The 19,857-nt window shown below is 34.1% G+C and overlaps 1 protein-coding gene across 1 annotated transcript in view; it reads right to left on the bottom strand.

Moving 5' to 3' along the window:
• Positions 1 to 19,857, bottom strand: part of LOC124355765 (RNA polymerase II subunit A C-terminal domain phosphatase-like) — a 42,352-nt gene that overhangs the window by 8,320 nt on the left and 14,175 nt on the right. Inside the window, 5 exon segments of the mRNA XM_046806920.1 lie at positions 5,754 to 5,790; positions 5,792 to 6,157; positions 11,617 to 12,101; positions 12,237 to 12,377; positions 17,394 to 17,590. Of these exon segments, the coding sequence (XP_046662876.1) occupies positions 5,754 to 5,790; positions 5,792 to 6,157; positions 11,617 to 12,101; positions 12,237 to 12,377; positions 17,394 to 17,590 (1,226 nt within the window).

The following is a 19,857-nucleotide window of genomic DNA, read 5'->3' as shown; positions in this document are numbered from 1 at the left end:
ATACAATCAGTGATATTCCTTATATCAGAATATTTTCCTGAGTTCAAAAACACTATGTAGGGATCATTTCACAGTCAGATTTATTTTTCAGGCAAGATTATACAGTGTTTCATAAAAGGTGTCTCACATTCATTGTGAGATAATGGATTGTAATAGAATAGTAATGTGAAGGGTTTTACTAACAAATCACCTCTAGGGAACTCCTTAAAAATGTTTTCATGAACTTTTAAGAACAGGGTGAAACAAAACCTGTGAATCTGGATATTTATTCCAGAGTTTCAATGTTAACATATGTAACGTTACAGAACGTCATTTCAAAGGTCTTGGCATGCCAAACCCTTGGTACATATGAAATTTAATTATCTTTTTTCATTTTAAAATGCCAACTGAAAACTGAGAAATATGACTTTACATATTAACATATTACACCGTAATAAATGTAGTTGTCAGGTTACAAAATTTTTCAATTTCTTAATTAAACATAATTATTTTAAAGAGGTCTCTGCGATCTGTAATATTTATAAACAGATTAAATTTAAACAATTTAATTGGAATTATTTCAATGAATAATATTTGAAAGTTGAGGGAGAACCTGAGTGTGAGGTGACGGATTATCTGCTGGCGGTGCATTTGATCTCAATGAGTACCAAATATGGGCTTGTTGTTAGACAGTGCGTTGATTGGTTAAGTAGGCTTCCACTGGGTCCGACACACTTTCAGTTGAGCTGAGAATCTGGAATGTCTGTTATAATTATATTATAGTGTCGGTTGCACCACATGGGCCCATGTGTCTAGTTAAATGTACAACAGTAAATGACCGTAATTGCTATAATTTGAAAGTTTAGGTGTAGAAAGTTATTGTTTACAAAAAATATTTTATCAAGTTGTAAATAATTAAATTTTCAGTTCTTAATTAAAATGTAAGATTGTATGAAATTATTGGGATATCGTAGTGATTTCCTTAATTCATACTAAATTGCCATAGTGTAGTGTGTGAAAATATGTATAAAATGTTATTATCTCCACATTACAGAGATATCTTTATATTAGTATAATAAATAGTTGTTTGAATTTTAAAACATCAGTTACCAAACAAGACATAATACAAATAATCTGAAGTATAAAAAATTAAATGTATTGACTGTGAAAGCTGTTATATTTAAACAAATGTCAGAAATTTTAATAAAAGGTTTAAAGAACATATAAAAGCTTTGAAAATAAATAACATGTATACAATCAAATCAAATTTTGCTGAACATCTATTAGAAACGGACTATAATTTATAATTATACAAATATTGGAAAGAACATGGACATTTTATTTATCGAAAGGAAAGTAGAAAAATTAAACACAAAAGAAGAATTACATATCTAACTAAATTATAATAAAGATCCTCATAATATTCTAAATAGCAATATGAAAAATAAGTCAAACCCAATTTTAGAAAAAATATTAAATAAAGAATACTAATCAAAATTACAACTTTGTAATAAAAATTTACCATCTGTTTAGACAGTGCATAAGAGTATATTTAATATTTATTTACAGGTTAATGTATACTGAAGATGGCGGAATGTATACTGAGATGGAATTGTTGCACGTGTAACAATTAACCTTTCCAGCGTTATTGACGCGGATCCGCGGAGGGCCACTACAAGCTCAAAACGTTATTGCCGTGGATCCGCGTTTTTTGCATTCTTTATTTTCTTACTGCTAAGTTAGTTGAATATTTTGCTGCTAGATGGTTCTAGTAGTCATGCGACATACAGACGGGTTGCCCTGCCTCGAATTCTGTTACAATGGGAGTGGCAGTTGCTTGTAATTGGCCAAACACTGTCTAGCGGGCGTGGCCCCGCGCCTTTCACAAAGTCATTGACGGGAGCTCCCGTCAAGGCATCTAGCCAGTTAGTTAGTGAGAAGCGTCCGGTACACGCATATGTATTTCGGTTATCGCTTATTTTCTGTTGTGTCCTATTCTTTTTAAAGTCAATTATTCATATTATATACAGCAGTTTCCAGTATTTATTTAGTGTTTTTTACCATTATTCGTGTGAATGGCGAATCCAGACGATACGGAATTTGAAGATTTGGTAATTCTGAGCAATTACTTGGCCAACCCCAAACTTTTTCATATTTTTTTTACGGTCATAAGGATGTTATCAGAAAGCAAGAAACATAATTCAAGCCCCGCAAGGCTGTCCTACAGTTTGCCGAGCGATAAGAAGGTTCAAAGTCCAAGCGATAACAGTGGTTTGCGGGAGACGCGCGGAATGTCAGTTGTGACAGCCCGCCACCAAATAAACACTCTTTGTCTACTTTTGTATTTTTCTAATTTTATTGGTTTGTAATATAGTATATGTTTATCTATAAAACTGTGTTTCATTCCCATACTTAATGAATAAATGATAAAAATATTAGTGACAACTACACTGCTATTCTACGATATTCTCAAAAGTTAACAATTAGCCTAGGAAATCCAAAAAGGGCTAAACAAATTTTATTTACCGTTAAATAACTCTATTTTGACATACAGAAACGAAAATAAATTTAACTTTACACATTGGAAATTTTTAAAAAATTGTAACTTTATCAAAGATCAGGTCTAACTTTTCATGACGCTTAAAGGGTTAAATGTTTTAAAAAAGGTTAATGTTAAAGTTAATGGTTTCTTTATGGTTTTAATCGACTATTTATTATACTAATATATATTGAGAGAAGTCACCTGATAATATAAACATGTGTTAAATAATTGAATGGATAATAATTGGAGTTCATAATATTAAACTCTGTTAAACAAACCCAGTGCTCGACCAAATTTTTTTAAATGTACCAAGTCCTTTTTGAGAATGGAAATGCCAAAATATTAAAGGAATTTCTTCTTTAAAGTCTACATTATGTTTATATGCGAGCATTTATGCAATTATACAACCCAAGTATATATGTGGAAGATTTGATGAGACGACTGCCCACGTGCTATGTCACTGCCTGCCTATGATGCCTGTCATAACAAGACGACACGACGCCATCCTGGAACTTCTGACATCGGAGATCCGTGGGCACCCTCAGGAGGAGACTCGTCTGGACAAGAGGGTGCCGTTCCAGGAGCTGGTACCAGACGTGGAGGTCCCGGAGGAGGTGGCCAGCTGCCGACCGGACATCGTGACGATCGACCGGAGAGAAACAAGATTGTACGTGTAGTCGACGTCACGGTGCCCTATGAAGACGGTTGGCAGTCGGTGACGACGGCCAGGGAGAAGAAGATGGAGAAGTACGCTCCTGTGGCGCGACTGCTCTCGGCTGGGGGATACCGGACAACCGTAGACGCCTTCGTGGTGGGGTCCCTAGGCACCTGGGATTCCGCCAACTGGACCACCCTCAGCCGCCTGGGAGTTGACCGCCGCAGGGGTGCTGCCCTGGCCAGGCGCTGCGTCTCCGAGGCCATCAAATGGAGCCGGGACATTTACGTGGAGCACGTGACGGGCATCCGGCAGTACGTGGGATCATCATACGTCTCATCATCCGTCCCAATTTTATTTATATATATATATAATAAATAGTTGTTTAAAATTTTAAAACATCAGTTACCAAACAAGAAATAATACAAATAATCTGAAGTATAAAAAATTAAATGTATTGACTGTGAAAGCTGTTATATTTAAACAAATATATATATATATATATACAACCCAAGTATATATACATACATATATATATATATATACATATTAAATTGATACAGCCTACATGTATACAAATAATAGAGAGTCTTACATCTATATAGCTCAAAACTCTATTTTTAATGTCACTTATTCTCCTTCCTGGACCGAGGTACGTACCACGGTTCACACACTCTTTGGGGCATATCTAAGGTGAGAATCGTTGGTCAATAAGATGTCTTTAAACACCCCATGCCGACTGTCAGAGGGGTGACAGGGTTGTGGTGTTCGTGTCACGTGTTGGTGGGGTGAGGGGATATTGTCGTGATGGAGTAGTGGTGCTAGCAGCAGTCATTTCAGCAGCAATTAGCTCAGCAAGCAGGTCATCAGGTGCTGAGTTTCACCTCTGCCTTATTCTGGTCTCAATCCGTCTCACCTCAGCATGTAAATACTTTACATCAGCCTCTAGTACCTTGATTGTTATCAAAAGGCCAAGACGCTCCACAGTCAGTACAGCAATCTTGTCTTGGCTCACAGCAATGAGTCTGCCAGTGTCAACATCGCTGCAGGGAGCCTGAAGTAGACGTGCACTCTCCTCCCGGCACTGTGTCAGCTGGGTATTGAGCCTTCGAATCTCACTCTCGTACTGATCCTCCAGTTCACAAGACTCCAGAGTCTATCCCTTGTAGTTGTTGTCAAAGTGAGCTGACATGAGATTATCATTAAGTGATTCAACCTCTTTCTTAAGATCCCTGTTATCTTTACAGAGTACATTCAGTGTACTCATCACAGGAGAATTATAGAGTTTGGCTGCCAGATCTATTACATTTTGGTCTATAAAATACAAACTTTCCAGGACATTTAAAAGTTCACTAGATCTAGTAAGAGGCATTCTTTTGTCAATTTTTAACAAATCCTGAAACTACCAACTAACATAATCTAATTGTAAAGTTAGCTTACAATTAAAATAACAGTCAAACATTCATTAAAAAAGGAACAGAAAAAATAAAAAAAATAAATTCAAGCGATCAAGACTAGGTGAGAGGAACAAAAAGTAATGTATTGGATAAGTAAATAAGTTCCAATAAATAAAAATATTTATACACAAACACAAATAAATAAATACGTAATAAATAAATAAATTATAAGTCTAAAACTCTGAAGAATAATTTATTCCAACAAAAACTTCAACTACAAGAGTGATAAATCAATAATTAATAATAATTATTTGATAGTACAATAAAATGTTCTTGTAGTTGACAAGACGCAAAAAAATATTACTCCACCCGCCAGGTTTCGAATTGTGGCCCACTAGACCGAAGACGCAGCCGTCACTAAGCTATCAACTCACGTATTAGACAAAGCGTAAATTCTTGTCTATCAGTTGCCCTTTTCTACACAAAATAAAAGTGGACACTTGTTACACAGTCACAAATCCTTCCTTGTTACATTCAGGTTAGAATGTAAAACAGAACTGTATCTTACTCACGCTTTCGTTTTAAACTTTGATTTTAAAGTATTTTAATTCAGATTTTTAAATATTGTTAACCATTGTAATTTTATGTATTCATTTATTTTTAAATTTATATTTGTTATGATATTGTACACTAGGAAAATATCTGTATACATTCTAATTTCATTAAACACCTTATTCATACTAAACAGATTATTTTACTTTTAGTGGAATTGCCCAACTACATTTACTTGGTTCAGTTTTATAATAACTTTATTATTCAACTCACTTAACTGTAATAACAGTTATCACTGTTTCCCCTAAAACTAGCATGACCAACTAAACTGAACTAATGTCAGTTGTCTCATGAGATTAACTACGGACAGTTCAAAACAACTGATGCATGTAGTTACCGTTGTACAAAACATGAAATATATTGATATTTTAACTTTTACATAACTATCATTAAAATAGTATGTCAAATCAAATGGTTCTTACTAAAAGTAATTAAAGAAATTTACTTGTTTCAGTTGAGTATCTTAGAAATACTGACGAAGTCAAATTATTAAATAACTCAAAAATTAATAGTGAACCCAGAATTTCAAAGAATTAAGAAAAAAATACTAGGGTTTTGCATACATCACCTGCTAAAGAATCAGCTGAGCTAGAACTTGACTCCCACCAAAAAACCTTCAGGAGATTTCCGTCGTTTCTTCTTTAATGTTGTCAGCTTCTCCTCCACATCACTGTCGTCTGATTCATCATTGCACATATCCTCCACTTCTGCATCCATGTCGGCAATGTCCTCTGAACTGAAGGTCATCAATGGGTTGATGGTGTCCATAAATCTGCCAGAAGGGGAGCGCAGGCGGGGTGCAGGTGTACCATGAGGTGGACTGGTACAGTGTGGTGGGGGATGACGGGACCCCGTCTTCTCACAACCAACAGGAAATAACATCTCCTCTACACGTTCCCAGCGTTCTGCGCATGTCCATAGCCAGTCAGGCGTCACTAACCTGACATCTTTCATACGCCGTGCCGCATTCACCTATCAAAGTACAATATTTCAATTAACCTTACAAAATACAATGTAAGGTTAACCTATTATTCTAATAGAAAATGTTTTAATGGCATATCATGAAGCTTTATTAACAACAGAAGGTAATATGTTATCCTATCCTTTCTTGAAACATTTCTTATAGATTTGAAGCTCTCTCTCTTACGGCCTGATTGGAATACCTTTTAGCTTTTTACCTATTTAATCACTAACCTATAGTAGTGCATTTTATTTTAGTTTTTATAAAACATATTTTTAACTTGAGCATTGTAATCTGGCATGAATAAAATTTTGTCATAATTTCAACTATGAACAAAAAATGAAGTAAGTAATTTTACATATTGAGATTTACTATCACTTCAGATTTACTAAATCAACTTAATACTTTAAATAGTAAATCCAAATGAATAATATAAGTGATTGTTTGGATACACTTAAACATGGTATAGGGCAAGAGTAGAGTGCTGATTAGTTAGACAAATGGGTGACTATTATAGCAATGTCATATTATAAAGACTTAGATTGTAAATAACCATAGAGTTTCAGATAGGGAGGGAGGTTGTATGTAACACAAATGAAATCCTTAACATGTTATTTAAACTAAAAAAGTTTCACTTTAAATTAAAAAATCTCTCCCTTATTTGACCTCCATAAAAAAATAACATGTTATAAAAGAAATATCAAGAATCCCTCTTCCAATATATGGAACAGCATTACAGTATTTGAAAAGAAAACAACCTACATCAGGTGAAAACTTCATAAACTTCTGCTGGATGACACCAGAGCACTAACAGGAATTATCTTAACTCCAGAAGACCAGGCTAATAGATCACCCCATGTAATCTGTTAACACGTTAGCTGCCGGCGGCATATTTTCAAATTTTCGGCGTAATGCCAAATTTAACTGTTAGTTATTTTTAGATATTTTTACTTTAGTTGTGTTCATTATACACTATGACAATAAAATATACTTTAAAACTGTTAAAATAAATCGTTTAAAATTCTGGACCGATCGGGTCGGCATCAATATTTTTTAACGAATATTGATTGAAAAACAAACTTGCCGACCCAATCGGTCGCCCGTGTATACTGGCGTATATTTCGTTTGAGAGGTTGGTAGCACGTCAACTATTCTTACGCAACGACTCTCGAGTATCCCGCCAGCTGTTTCGCGCCTTTTAGCCAAACGTGAGTTTGTTTTCTTGTTTCTATTGTCAGTTTGGCGCTTTTTTCGCAGTCTACTTCGAGCTGTTATTCTTTCTGCTGAAGTTTGATTAGTTAATCATGAGTGACGATCTAGACAGTGATGACATATTACGAGCAATCGAATTTGTGAATACATATTAAGTGAATTTGACCCAAATATGGATGGTGTAAGTGATGATGGTTGGGGCAGTAATGTAAATAGTGAGATGGATGATACGGACAAAGACCCCGACTTCCTCCCTAGTGATGACTCAGTGCCAGGCAGTGAATCCGATGACAATGAAGTTGGTATTATAGAGAGTATGGATTGTTCAGATGAAATTATTGATTCTGTTATTGAAGATGTAATTGTATCGAGTGAAAGTGAAAATGTAAATATTGAAAATGTCGAAAGAGAAGTTGTAAATATTGAAGGTATAGATAGAGAAGATTTCACTGTTAATTTAGGAGAAAAAATTTAAAAGTTTGAAAACAAAGAAGGAAAGGTTGCAAATGACAAAAGATGAACTTGAAAAATGGCAGCTGTTTGAAGGTAAACAGAAACCACATTGTTTTTGACGAAACATCAAACTTTGCTTTTGGCCTGCCCCAAAATGCGAAACCAGAATAATATTTTTATGAATACTTATCTGATGATCTGATACAAATGATGGTAGACGAAACTAATCGGAATGCTGCTCAGGTGTTAAGTACACTGAGATTGAATCGTAGTAGCAGACTCCGCAAGTGGCGGCCTACTAATCCGAATGAAATGAAAAAATTTCTTGGCCTTTTATTATGGATGGGGCTAGTGCCAATGCCACGGCTGACTGACTACTGGTCGAAAAACTTGCTGTATAATAATTCTGTTGCTGGTAAAGTAATGAGCAGAAACCGCTTTCAATTGCTTTTAAGATTCTGGCATTCTAATGATAACTTGAACATAAGACAAGATGACCGTCTATACAAAAAACCACAAGAGAGTGCAGTTGAGGGAGGAGCCTATTTTGCCCGTGACCTTGGAGCGGCCAACGAGAACTGAGCGACGTTGCCAAACTTGTTCCCCGCTGTAACCACAAGCCGCGCGAGTCCAGCGTTCTTAAAATACTTAACCGTTACGCTCGAAAGAAATGTTAGAGCTGTCTTGAATTAATTAACTACGTATTACAAAATGTAATTTTAAGGTCATTTTAAAAAAAAGTACATTTCTGTAGCTTATTTCCATGTTGAGTTAAATGGATTGAAATAAATTATTGTATTATATTACTCATATACGAAGATCGTAGGATTTAAAATCTTTAGCCGAAATATAAATTAAAAAGAAAAACATAAAAATACCGCAAAAAACGTTAATTTCCCGTATTTAACAGTTAGATAATGCCATTATCACTGATATATAATAAGGCATTACATGTTTGCATAGTATAATCATGTTATGTTAAATGGATTTTCAATTTGGTAAGAAAGTTATCAAATACAACTGAAATATAATATATTTCATATTTATTTAAAAATGTATAATATATTCATAAAGAACATATTATGTTCTTTTCCATAAATATACTTATTCAGTACATAACGGTGGGAATTGTTGCCGCAACGGTTTTGTTACGCACTTCGGTTCTCATAAATTTATAACCATTTGAAAGCATTTTTCCAACCTGGCTATTAATAGTCTTGAATCTGTGTTATGTAAAATTGTTTTCACACGTGGGTGATTTAAATATTTAAATTGGCCATAGTGGAAAAAATCATTCAGCACAAGTATTTTTATAATATGAATGCACTTTCTTATAAAATTCTAAAGTAAGTTTTAAAATAGTAGGCCCTAAAAGTTATTTAGTGAAAAATTTGGTTATTTCATAATTTAAAAATATAATTGTTCGATCATTTTAAAATTGATTGTATTGTTAAATTTTTTAAATTATTTTTAATCAAGCAACACGTCATGCAGTGTCCAATATAAGCAACATGTATACTAAGTTTGTGTGTGTTTAGTAATCGTTTAAAATCACTGAAAAGATTGTTGTATCGTATGGAAATAAGCAAGTACTTTACTCTGACTAACTGACGGGACGATTTGTTTGTTTTAATCGATAGTTAGTTTGTAATAACATTAATAAACTATACAAGTAATTTAAATATAATATAGCAAACTGTCAACGCATTTTAAATATTGTTTTTCAATTATACTGATAAGTTTTAAATGTTCAGTATCAGTGTTAGTTGTGATAGCGCAGCAGTTTATCAGCCACAATGCGCCAGCCGTGCCGGGCGGCAGCGGCAGTTGTGTGGCAACGTCGCGCAGGCCAGTCCATTCTATTGGTCGCCGCCAACTGCACTCTCTGGTGGTTCCTTGTATAGGTAAAATATCTCCACTTATTGATCGTCTAAACGACTCTTTCAAGATGAAGAAAACTCCCGGTGAAGATGTAGTGATTGACGAAAGCATGATCCCGTTCAGAGGAAGACTTCTTTTTCGCCAGTACCTACCCAATAAATTAACCCACAAGTACGGGATTAAGGTATTCAAAATATGTGACACTACTTACAAGATGAAAGTTGTACAAGGCTACACATACAAGATGAAAGTTTATATGGGCGCCGGGACAGGAACTGAAGATAACCTGACATTAGCGGCATCAGTGGTCATGGATCTCATGAGAGATTATCTAGATAAAGGGCATACCCTGTATGTCGATAATTTTTTACACCTCTGTCGATCTTGCCCACATGCTTTTAGCAAGGAACACTCACCTCGTCGGAAGTGTAATCAGCAACAGGTCCTGGTTCCCTCACAAAAAAAACCATTCCTGGTAATTCTGATGACCAGTTGAATCTGAAGAAGGGTCAAATGAGCTGTCTTGAACACCCAAGTGGTATTGTTTACACCAAATGGTTTGATAAAAGAGAGGTGAAAATGACGTCGACCAAACATCCTGTTGATTATGTTGACACTGGGAAAAAAACCAGACAGGGCGAACCCATTCTCAAACCTCTTGTGGTCGTCGAATACAACAAGGCGAAGATGGGAATTGATGTTTCTGACCAGATGTCATCGTATAGCACAGCCATCAGAAAATCTATGCGATGGTATCATAAAGTCGCAGAAGAGTTCCTGCTGGGTACAGCGGTCGTCAATGCCTGGCTCGCCTACAAGGATGCTGTGGGGGTCAACTCTCAAAGTAAAAACAAACATCTCTACTCCATTACGACCTTCAGGGAGAAAATTGTGTATGCACTTCTAGGGTTGCAAAATGGGACAACTCGAGCCAGTCAAACAAGTTGGACATCACCACTTATCCGAAACAGTAATATTTGTAGGCGAGGGGAAGAACAAGAGGAGAGCCCGGAAAAACTGCAAAGTTTGTTATGCCAGAGCTTCACGAACTGGAGACCGAAAAGCAACCAAGAATCTCAAGAAGATTACTACATTTTGTGAAAAATGTCCTGCAAAACCATTTCTTTGTAAAGAGTGTTTTAAGAACTTACATAAATAGGAAGGATCTTTGTGAAAGTAGCTTTTAACGTATAACATGTAACATTAAAAAAATATTCTGACACATATACAGTTTTATATTTATTATGTTCCGCAAAAAAATATTACAATTGGGTTCAAATTTTATTGATATTTCAGCAAAATAACAGTGTACAACCTAAAAGATTAAATGTGCTGACCCGATCGGTTGGCAAAATATCGTCTATTATCCGACAGTATTTATGTAGAATACAAATTTTTTATTTACAAAACTAATATTCTATAACATTTATACTATTGTTTTCTTATAGTATGACTCTTAAAATAGTCGCTAACGACCACTGATAAACGTCACAGATCGATTTACTAAAGTCCTGTAAAATCCCGCCACCGACCCGATCGGGTCGGCCCGATGTTTCTGCCGCGACAAACTGTGCCGACCCGATCGGGTCGGCGTGGCAGCTAACATGTTAAAGCATTCTACACACTTGACAGAGAATAATCTGAATAATTGTTTTGATACAATAACATTGTATTATAACATATTATGTAATGGATATCACTACATTTCCTTAATAAAATGTAAATAAAGATTGAGTGACTGATACTTTAGTAGTTCCAGTACAAATAGCTAAAAGGTGAGGGCTTTAGTTTGTCAGATCCTTAGACATCTCAGCTCCCAGACTACATGCTATGTTGTACAATCTACTCTGCTCTAGGCTCTGGTTTGTCGGCATTAGACCACTTTACATAAAATATACATAACATAATAATATATCTTACATACCTTAGCAGTCCCAGTACGAACCGCTACAAGGTGAGTGCAGTCCTTTGTTAAGTCCTTAGAAACCTCAGCTCCCAGACTACGGGCTATGTTGTATGCTCTACTTTGCTCCAAGCTCTGGTTTGTGGGCACTAAACCACTAAATACCAGTTTGGTACCAGCCAATACTTCACCCCTCACTGCTGGAATCACTTTCTTCATGTCTCTATCTCCATCACGTTTGCCGTCATGGATGTCATAAAAGAAACTGTGAATTTTGCTAAGAATCTCCTCCAAGTACATGAGATAGTCATCGGACTCTTCAATTTCAATCACGTCATTCACTAGTTTCGCTTGTTCTACCAATTTTATTTCACCATTTTTACCTCCCTTCGCCTGATTTTCTTTTTCTTCACTGCTTGATATTGTCGGTTTATTTTCACTTTCTTCTTTATCCGCATCTTTATCCTTTTCATTTTTTACACTGTTTTTCTTCACCAGCATTTTCCCTTGTTGTCATCCATAGCCATTGCAGAATCTTCCTCAGCAACACTACAAGTACTTACTGTATTCCCATTTACTGATACATCAACTCCAGATTTCAATTCAGGTGATTTTATTTCCACTTCCTGTACTTTATTGGTTTTTTTCAGCAGCTTGATTTTGACTTCCACTTTTCGAAGCCAATTCTCCTTCTTCCAATTCACTTTCACTGGAGTCTTCTTTTTTCTTTTTCTTTATTTTCTCTTTATCAGGGTCTGGCTCCTTAGGCCTAATCGACGTACCTGTAAAACAAATTATACTAAGTAAATTTACTCTTAAGTTGTTCAATTGTAAGAAACTTTAAGATATCGAAAAAAAATGTTCAATATTAATTTTAATACAGTACTAATTATTATCAGTAGGCATACTGGAATAATTTTACAGATCTATATAAAGTTCTTCACCGTTAGAAAGTAAAACTGGTTGTAAATAGTAATAAGAACAAATGCACTTATCACCTTAGTATTAGTATTTCTATTTCAGTGACCAAATCTGTATTTAAGCATGTGTTGTTCTGTGCTTACAAATGCACTTATCACCTTAGTATAGTATTTGTATTTCAGTGACCAGATCTGAATTTTAGCATGTGCTGTTCTGTGCTTACAAATGCACTTATCACCTTAGTATTAGTATTTCTATTTCAGTGACCAGATCTGAATTTTAAGCATGTGCTGTTCTGTGCTTACAAATGCACTTATCACCTTAGTATTAGTATTTCTATTTCAGTGACCAGATCCGTATTTAAGCATGTGCTGTTCTGTGCCTACACACAGGGCAGCATGATTTGGGGGTGGAAAAAAGAATCTGCTGCAGTTACATCAAGAAAGAGACAGTCACAGCAGAGAACCAGTGCCTGTCTATCAATTATAACAAGACTTGACAAAAATACTTGTATAGATGATGTTTAAGGGACAAAGGTTCTTAATAATTACAACACAAAACTTAAACCTCTTCCAAAAAATAAAACACAGACACAAAACTTCAGCAACAAATTCTACATTAAGCGTCTACCAAAATACTCAAAAAAACTGCAACAAATAAGTTAGATGAACTTGCTCTTCTATGTGAATAGCTAAAACCAGACATCTTCATAGTTTTACAAACAAAACCATTACATTTTTCAAAATAAACTCTGATCTGGAACAATCTTTTCAGCATCTATTTTACAAGGGGGATGAATGAACAGTTTTGATTCAAAACCGAATTAAGTTTGAGACACTGAGGAATTAGATTTTGAGATGGCTTGAGTTGAAGTCTGTGTGAGTTCTCTCGGGAGAATTGTCGTAGTTGGTTTGTAAAAATCACCAAATAGCCAATTTGGTGTTTTTTGAGAGGCTTGAGCAGCTTAAAACTATCTCCTTCACAATTTTAAATATTTTGTTCTAATGGGGGACATCAATATTAATGTTTTTAAACATGAATGATAAGCAAACTCAACAACTTAGAGATTTGCTCAAATCTTTTAGTTTCAGCTAGTTTGTGAGCTTACCGACTCGTGTAACAGCAACATCGAGTACTGCCTGCCATTGATAATGTTGTACTCAAAACGTACTCAATAGTTCTGTGTCAGTGCTGAACACTGCTATATCCAACCAATACGCACAGGAGGATGTGATCCATGGATGTTCAGTGAGCCAATAATCTCACAACATTGTTTTAAACAAAACTGTCCACCTCCATAGTATAAATATTTTAAATAAATGTCTGGAAAATGAAAATTGGTTTTTCTTAAACTCTTTACTTCTGTGAACACAATATTCAACTCCATCAACAGTTGTTTCATGTTCCTCTTAAATGTTTACTGTTCCCTTAAAAAATAAAAACAAAAAATAAAATTAAGAAGAATTCTTGGATAATACCTGAAATTCTGAGTTCAAGAAGTAAACTAAAATTCTATAACGAAACATTCAGGAACACTAATGATTATAAATTCAAAGCTTTCTATAGAAATTACAACAAAATTATGAAAAAGTAGTAACTGATGCAAAATCATATGAAATAAACAATAGATAAAAATAGTAATCACACTTTTCTAAAAAAGCCTGGAAGATTACAAAAAATTCAACAAATAAAGCATTTTTTAAATCCATTCAGTTTGATTCTGATGGAAAAAATTAATTGATCCAAAAGTAATAGCTTTGCAATTTTTCTCCTCAGTACCTAGTTTTTTTAATGCTGACTATAAATTGCAACTGGAAGCAATCGCCACACATACCCCTGCTTCATCTATGATTCTGGGCTAAAATCAGAATCAGATTTTATTCACCATTAAATAATATCTCTATTACAATAGATTTCGTCATTGGTACATAAAAGTACTAAAACTAGGTTAAAATATCTAAACAATCAGAATTTAAAAATTCATCAGTAGTGTAAAAGGCTTTAGAAATAAGCCACTTAGAAATAGTAATTTTGAACTTATTAATAGACTGATTCCTAACTAACATTGGTAACTTGTTAAACATTTTAAACTGTTGGTAGCTAAAGCTCTTATGGCTTTTTTTTAAGTCTTATTCTAGGCAAGACCAAGTTAGACTTATACCTAGTGTCATATTCATTTATTGAACTCTGACTGTCAAATGTATTTATATTTTCTCTAATATGAATTAAATTGTTATAAATATATAGAGGAGCAAGGGTCATAATATTCAAGTTTGTGAAACAGGCCCGACAGGAATCATTATAACCAAGTCCAGCTATAATTCTTACTGCATTTTTCTGCCATAGAAAGACTTATTTTTCAGAACTTGAATTACCCCATAGTCTTATTCCATAATTCAAATGAGTATAAAAAAGGCCAAAATATGGCTCTGTATGTAAGAACAAAATGGAACGTATTGTACGAATTATTTCAGCTATAACTTCCAATGACATAAATGGTATATCAATTTGACTTATAAAACAATGTTATCAACACATTTTAAGTCTATTGACAAAAATCATACAAGTTTCTTTCGAAACTGGCACCTTTCCATCCACATTCCAATTGGAAAAAGTGGTGCCCATTTCAAAAAGAGGTGATCCAAAGATAGCTGGTAACTATCAACCAATTTTCAATTTTAGCTGCTTCTGGTAAAATTTTTGAAAAACTGTTCCTGGACCAACTTCTTAATTTTTTCAAAAACAAAAAGTTTTGTCTGATCAACAATTTTGTTTCAGATCAAGAAAAAATCAACTGTTAAAGCAATCACACAACTTGTAGATTGTAGAATGCTTTCAGACTAATCAAAGGACACAGTCTCTTTCTTGATCTCTTAAAAGCATTTGATACTGTTAATCATGGTTACTGCTACACAAGCTGGAAGGCTGTGGTGTACAGGTGATAGCACATCAATGGCTCCACTCATACTTCAGCAGCAGAAGTCAATATATTCAGGTCCAGAATGCAGTATCAAGTAGTATTATAGTATCCCAAGGAGTCCCACAGGGATCTATCTTGGGTCCTGTCCTTTTATTGATTTATGTGAATAATATCCACGTGTCAGCCTCATATGGGAAAATATACCCAGCTTGTATATTTTAAAGACTATTTTACTAACGATGTGTATATAGACACAGGGCAGTGATATACAAAGATATGAGACAAGCGCTTTCGAACCAGACAGCATAGAACAGCAGCGTTTGAACGCCTCCCTTCTCAAGCTGGGATCAAAAACTCATTAACAATCTCTCTGAAACTCTAAATTTAGAAACCAATTCAAAAAAATTTAAAACCCCATTAAAACACTACTTGATGTCTTGTGGTTTTTACTCAGTTAGTGAGTTCATGAAGCACATTCTGATAAATATTTGAAAAATGCTTCATAACAAGCAATTAAATACTGCTGTAGGTCCAAAGTTTCCACGAGTAATGCAGTCCAGGGCACAAGTGGGTCGCACACAATTATGGCAACATCGCCCTCGGCAGTCTGGCGGTTAGCATGCATAGGCACCAATAAATTAACAAAATTTATTCAATAAAACCAGTATTAAAACTAAAGTTTTGAATAGTAGTTTACAAAATTACACACCAAAGATAATAACTTTAAAAGCTCAGTAGCAATCACCAATCCCGAGTTTTTTTTTAACCACCCAGCCAAGAATAAAAGTTAAGATGGTAATTTGATAACAACTTTTATTCATATAACATTCTAAAATTAAATACTAAAACAAATTATAAATCTATCTTTTATAAAAAACTGGTCTCAACCAGATAGTATGTTTCGTTACGCATAATAGAAAAAAATAAACAAGCTATTCTTAAATGTTACTCTAATACTAATTAGATCGTGGTTATATTCAAATTTGGGTAATGTGATTACTTTTTTTATCTGGGAATAGTAGAACGGTAGGCAGCGTGGTAGCAGATTTCCCTCTAGAACAGTATGTGTTGATAAATTAAAAAATGTATGTACATTATAGTGCGCTGCCATCATCCAGACTAACTTATAGCATGATTCATGAGTAATATAACATTACATATTAGTTATGTTTATGCTTTGAAAATATTTTATAATGAATATGAATTAATTATTATTAAATTTTGCCACCTCTCCCTCCCCTGTGCGTGAGCACAGAACAGCACGTGCTTAAATGCGGATCTGGTCACTGAAATAGAAATACTAATACTAAGGTGATAAGTGTATTTGTTCTTATTACTATTTACAACCAGTTTTACCTTTCTGACAATGAAGAACCTCATCTAGGTTCGTAAAATTAATCCAGTATTACTACTGACAATAACCTAATTTGATTTTCTTAATGATATTGTAGAACAAAAACACTATCAAAAACCTGCATTTGGATTGTACCAGCTCTGATACTTAATTGGTCTCTTCTGATAATAATTTATTTTTCGATTTTAACTTAGATTTGCATTTTGTAACTTATAACAAGGTAAAAAAAGGAAATAAAAATAATTTTAGTAAAAATATAAAATGTGTAAAGCCAAAAACATTTGCAAACCTCATAAAATATGAATCTAAAACTAAAAATGAATCCATTTAAAACTGATACATAATACTACAATGACATTCTTTAACTGCTACACCAGGACTTGATCCTAATCAATCTAAAAGTTGCCGCACAGCTCAGCTGTGCCGCACTGTCTGCCACTATAAATAACTCAGGCTGACACAGGTTGTTACTTACTAAGGTTTTTTTGCTGCACATATTTGGTTAAAATATGTGCAGTATATCTTGAGTAAAATCAAGAATAATACATTTAATGTTATTTCAACAGATTTCATTACATTCTTAATGGAATTATGAAAACCCACCTTGAGCAAACTGTGAGAAATCAAAACCTTCTTTCTCATCGTTTTCATCCTTGGCAAGGCCGGGTGGGGCGTTAATGTCTCCTGTGTGCTGGAAGAAGTGGTAGGGCTTAACGTGTATCAGGTTCGGAGCAAAGTTCCAGACATCTTCTCTGTCATCTATTATACAAACCATCTCATCTCCACAAGGAAATAAGGCCCTACCAACATAAAAAAAACAGACCTACAGATTATTTTATTTTAAGAATAAACTTCTCTTAACCCTTTTGAATGTCAAAAGCTCACACAAATTAACTCAATATAAATGCGCTTGATTGTTATAAAGTTGCATCATGTGACCCACTATACTTTTGCAAGAATTAACAAAAGTTGTGTACCTTTAAGAATAATATATTTATAGTCCTATAAAGGAATTGCATTGCTGAATATCTGATTTGTATGTACATGTATATATGATTCGTGATAGAGTAAATAACATTTTTTTATCACTTTAAACATTATTTGGGAACAAGCAAAGAAGTAAAACCAATCTACATATTAATTGGGTTTTGTATATTTTTTATCTGTGTTTGATAAATTGGGAGAGGAAGGTGACTTCCAGTGACTTCAAAGAGAGCTGCACATGTCTTCACTTGTGTATATTGTAATGCAGTAGTTTTACATGAGTACCACATTTTAGTGTACACAGTATTTCTCTATAATCCGTCAGCAGCAGTCAGAGCTATTTCAAGCAGTTATTTGATTCACTAAATAGAGAACAAATCATTCTGTCTTTATTAATACGATTTGTTTGTTTTATTCAGCTGGTTCTTTAACAAAACAGATGAATGGCTGAGCATTAGCAAAGCCTATCACTCGAGGAGCTGAATTTCATTTATGTCCGTCTATTTGTCTGTTTGTCTAACCTATAGCCTTGAAATTTTACATGAAGCTACATTTCTATACAGGGTGATTGATTTAAGTGTTCCAGCCATTTCACTTGAAAACTACAAGGAGATATTGTAAGTTAAATAGACACTTCCCTGGGAATTTTATTACAAGCAATATTTATGGTTTTAAAATTTTTGTTATGTCAGTCATTTTCCCAAAATGACGGTTAACTCAAACATTTTCAATACAAACATCACTTTTAGTGTTGATTTCAAGTATAAAATGCAATTTTAAGACATTTTTATTCTTGTGTTCTTGTTCTTGTATTCAGTGGTTTTTAAATTTTATTGAATTGGACAATTTTTAAATGGGAACTGTCAACAACAACATTTTTGAACAAAATTACTGAAATAAAAGTTTTAAACCACTAAAAATTGTTTATAATAAAATATCTAGGGAAGTGTTTATTTAACTTTTTATTATATCTAGTAGTTTTTCAAGCAAAATGGCTGACCCATTAATATCAATCACCCTGTATAGATATCACTGAATTCGATGAAGTCACTTCATAGGATTTGGGCTGAGCATTAGCGAACATTTTAAAAACTAAATTTATGTCTAACAATGATAGGAATAAGAAGATAGCAGAATCAATAAATTTGTAAGCAAACTGACTACAATCATATGTGATTTTAAAATATGACATTAACACATGTAGCCTAAGTATTCCACCACATACAGCATCATCTTTTGGTAAGTACACTTTTATTATTTTAACATTGTTTATGAAACCCAACTTAATGAAAAAAATTATACCATGTGGCAAGATATTTCAAGAAAGATTTCATCTGAAACATGAAACATGACAAAAAATCTGTACAAACTTATTAATCATTAGACAGACAAAATGTTTCTTTTGCCTTCCCAAGGGATGTAAACATTCCTTTTCTGCATGATCTTGATAATAAAATGAGCTATAGAATTGAGAAAATTTCACAAAACCTCAGCGAAGGCTATTACATGACACATATTGTACTCCTACCTTGTACTATAACACAGTGAGTGAACTAGTGATACAGAGACAAAGATTAAAAAAGATTACCTTCATAAAACGAAAAAGGTTACTTACAAAATAAACGCCTTCAATAACTCCTACAAATATCATAGCATCTTCAATAAATTATATCCTTCAGAAGCAAGTCATCATCAATTAAGTTTCCATGCTCCATGATTCACACCACAATCCCATTACATAAACACGATCATAATAGGTGTGAGTCATATTACAAAAATACTAATTCACAATACAAAATGTATTACACTAAATAAACACTGAAATATTACAACAAAACAGATTGCTTGGCAGCAAATTGGCAAGAAAACAAACCAGCTGAACCAAGAAAATCAAATGACTTGCTTTTTTTGCTCATATATCTTAGACATAAAACAGCTCATGACAACTTACAGTGAAAAAATTAAAAGGCTGAACCCTTTGGAACAGGAAATTGCTTCTAGCGACCAGAAACATTACATAACTAAGGCATCTATTACATAAAATATGTAGAATTGCTGACAACGATCCAGCACTTTGAGACTA

Source organism: Homalodisca vitripennis, chromosome 2 (genome assembly GCF_021130785.1).
Source record: "Homalodisca vitripennis isolate AUS2020 chromosome 2, UT_GWSS_2.1, whole genome shotgun sequence".
In the NCBI taxonomy this organism is placed as follows: Eukaryota; Metazoa; Arthropoda; class Insecta; order Hemiptera; family Cicadellidae; genus Homalodisca; species Homalodisca vitripennis.
This window is presented reverse-complemented; position numbering and strand designations above follow the sequence as displayed.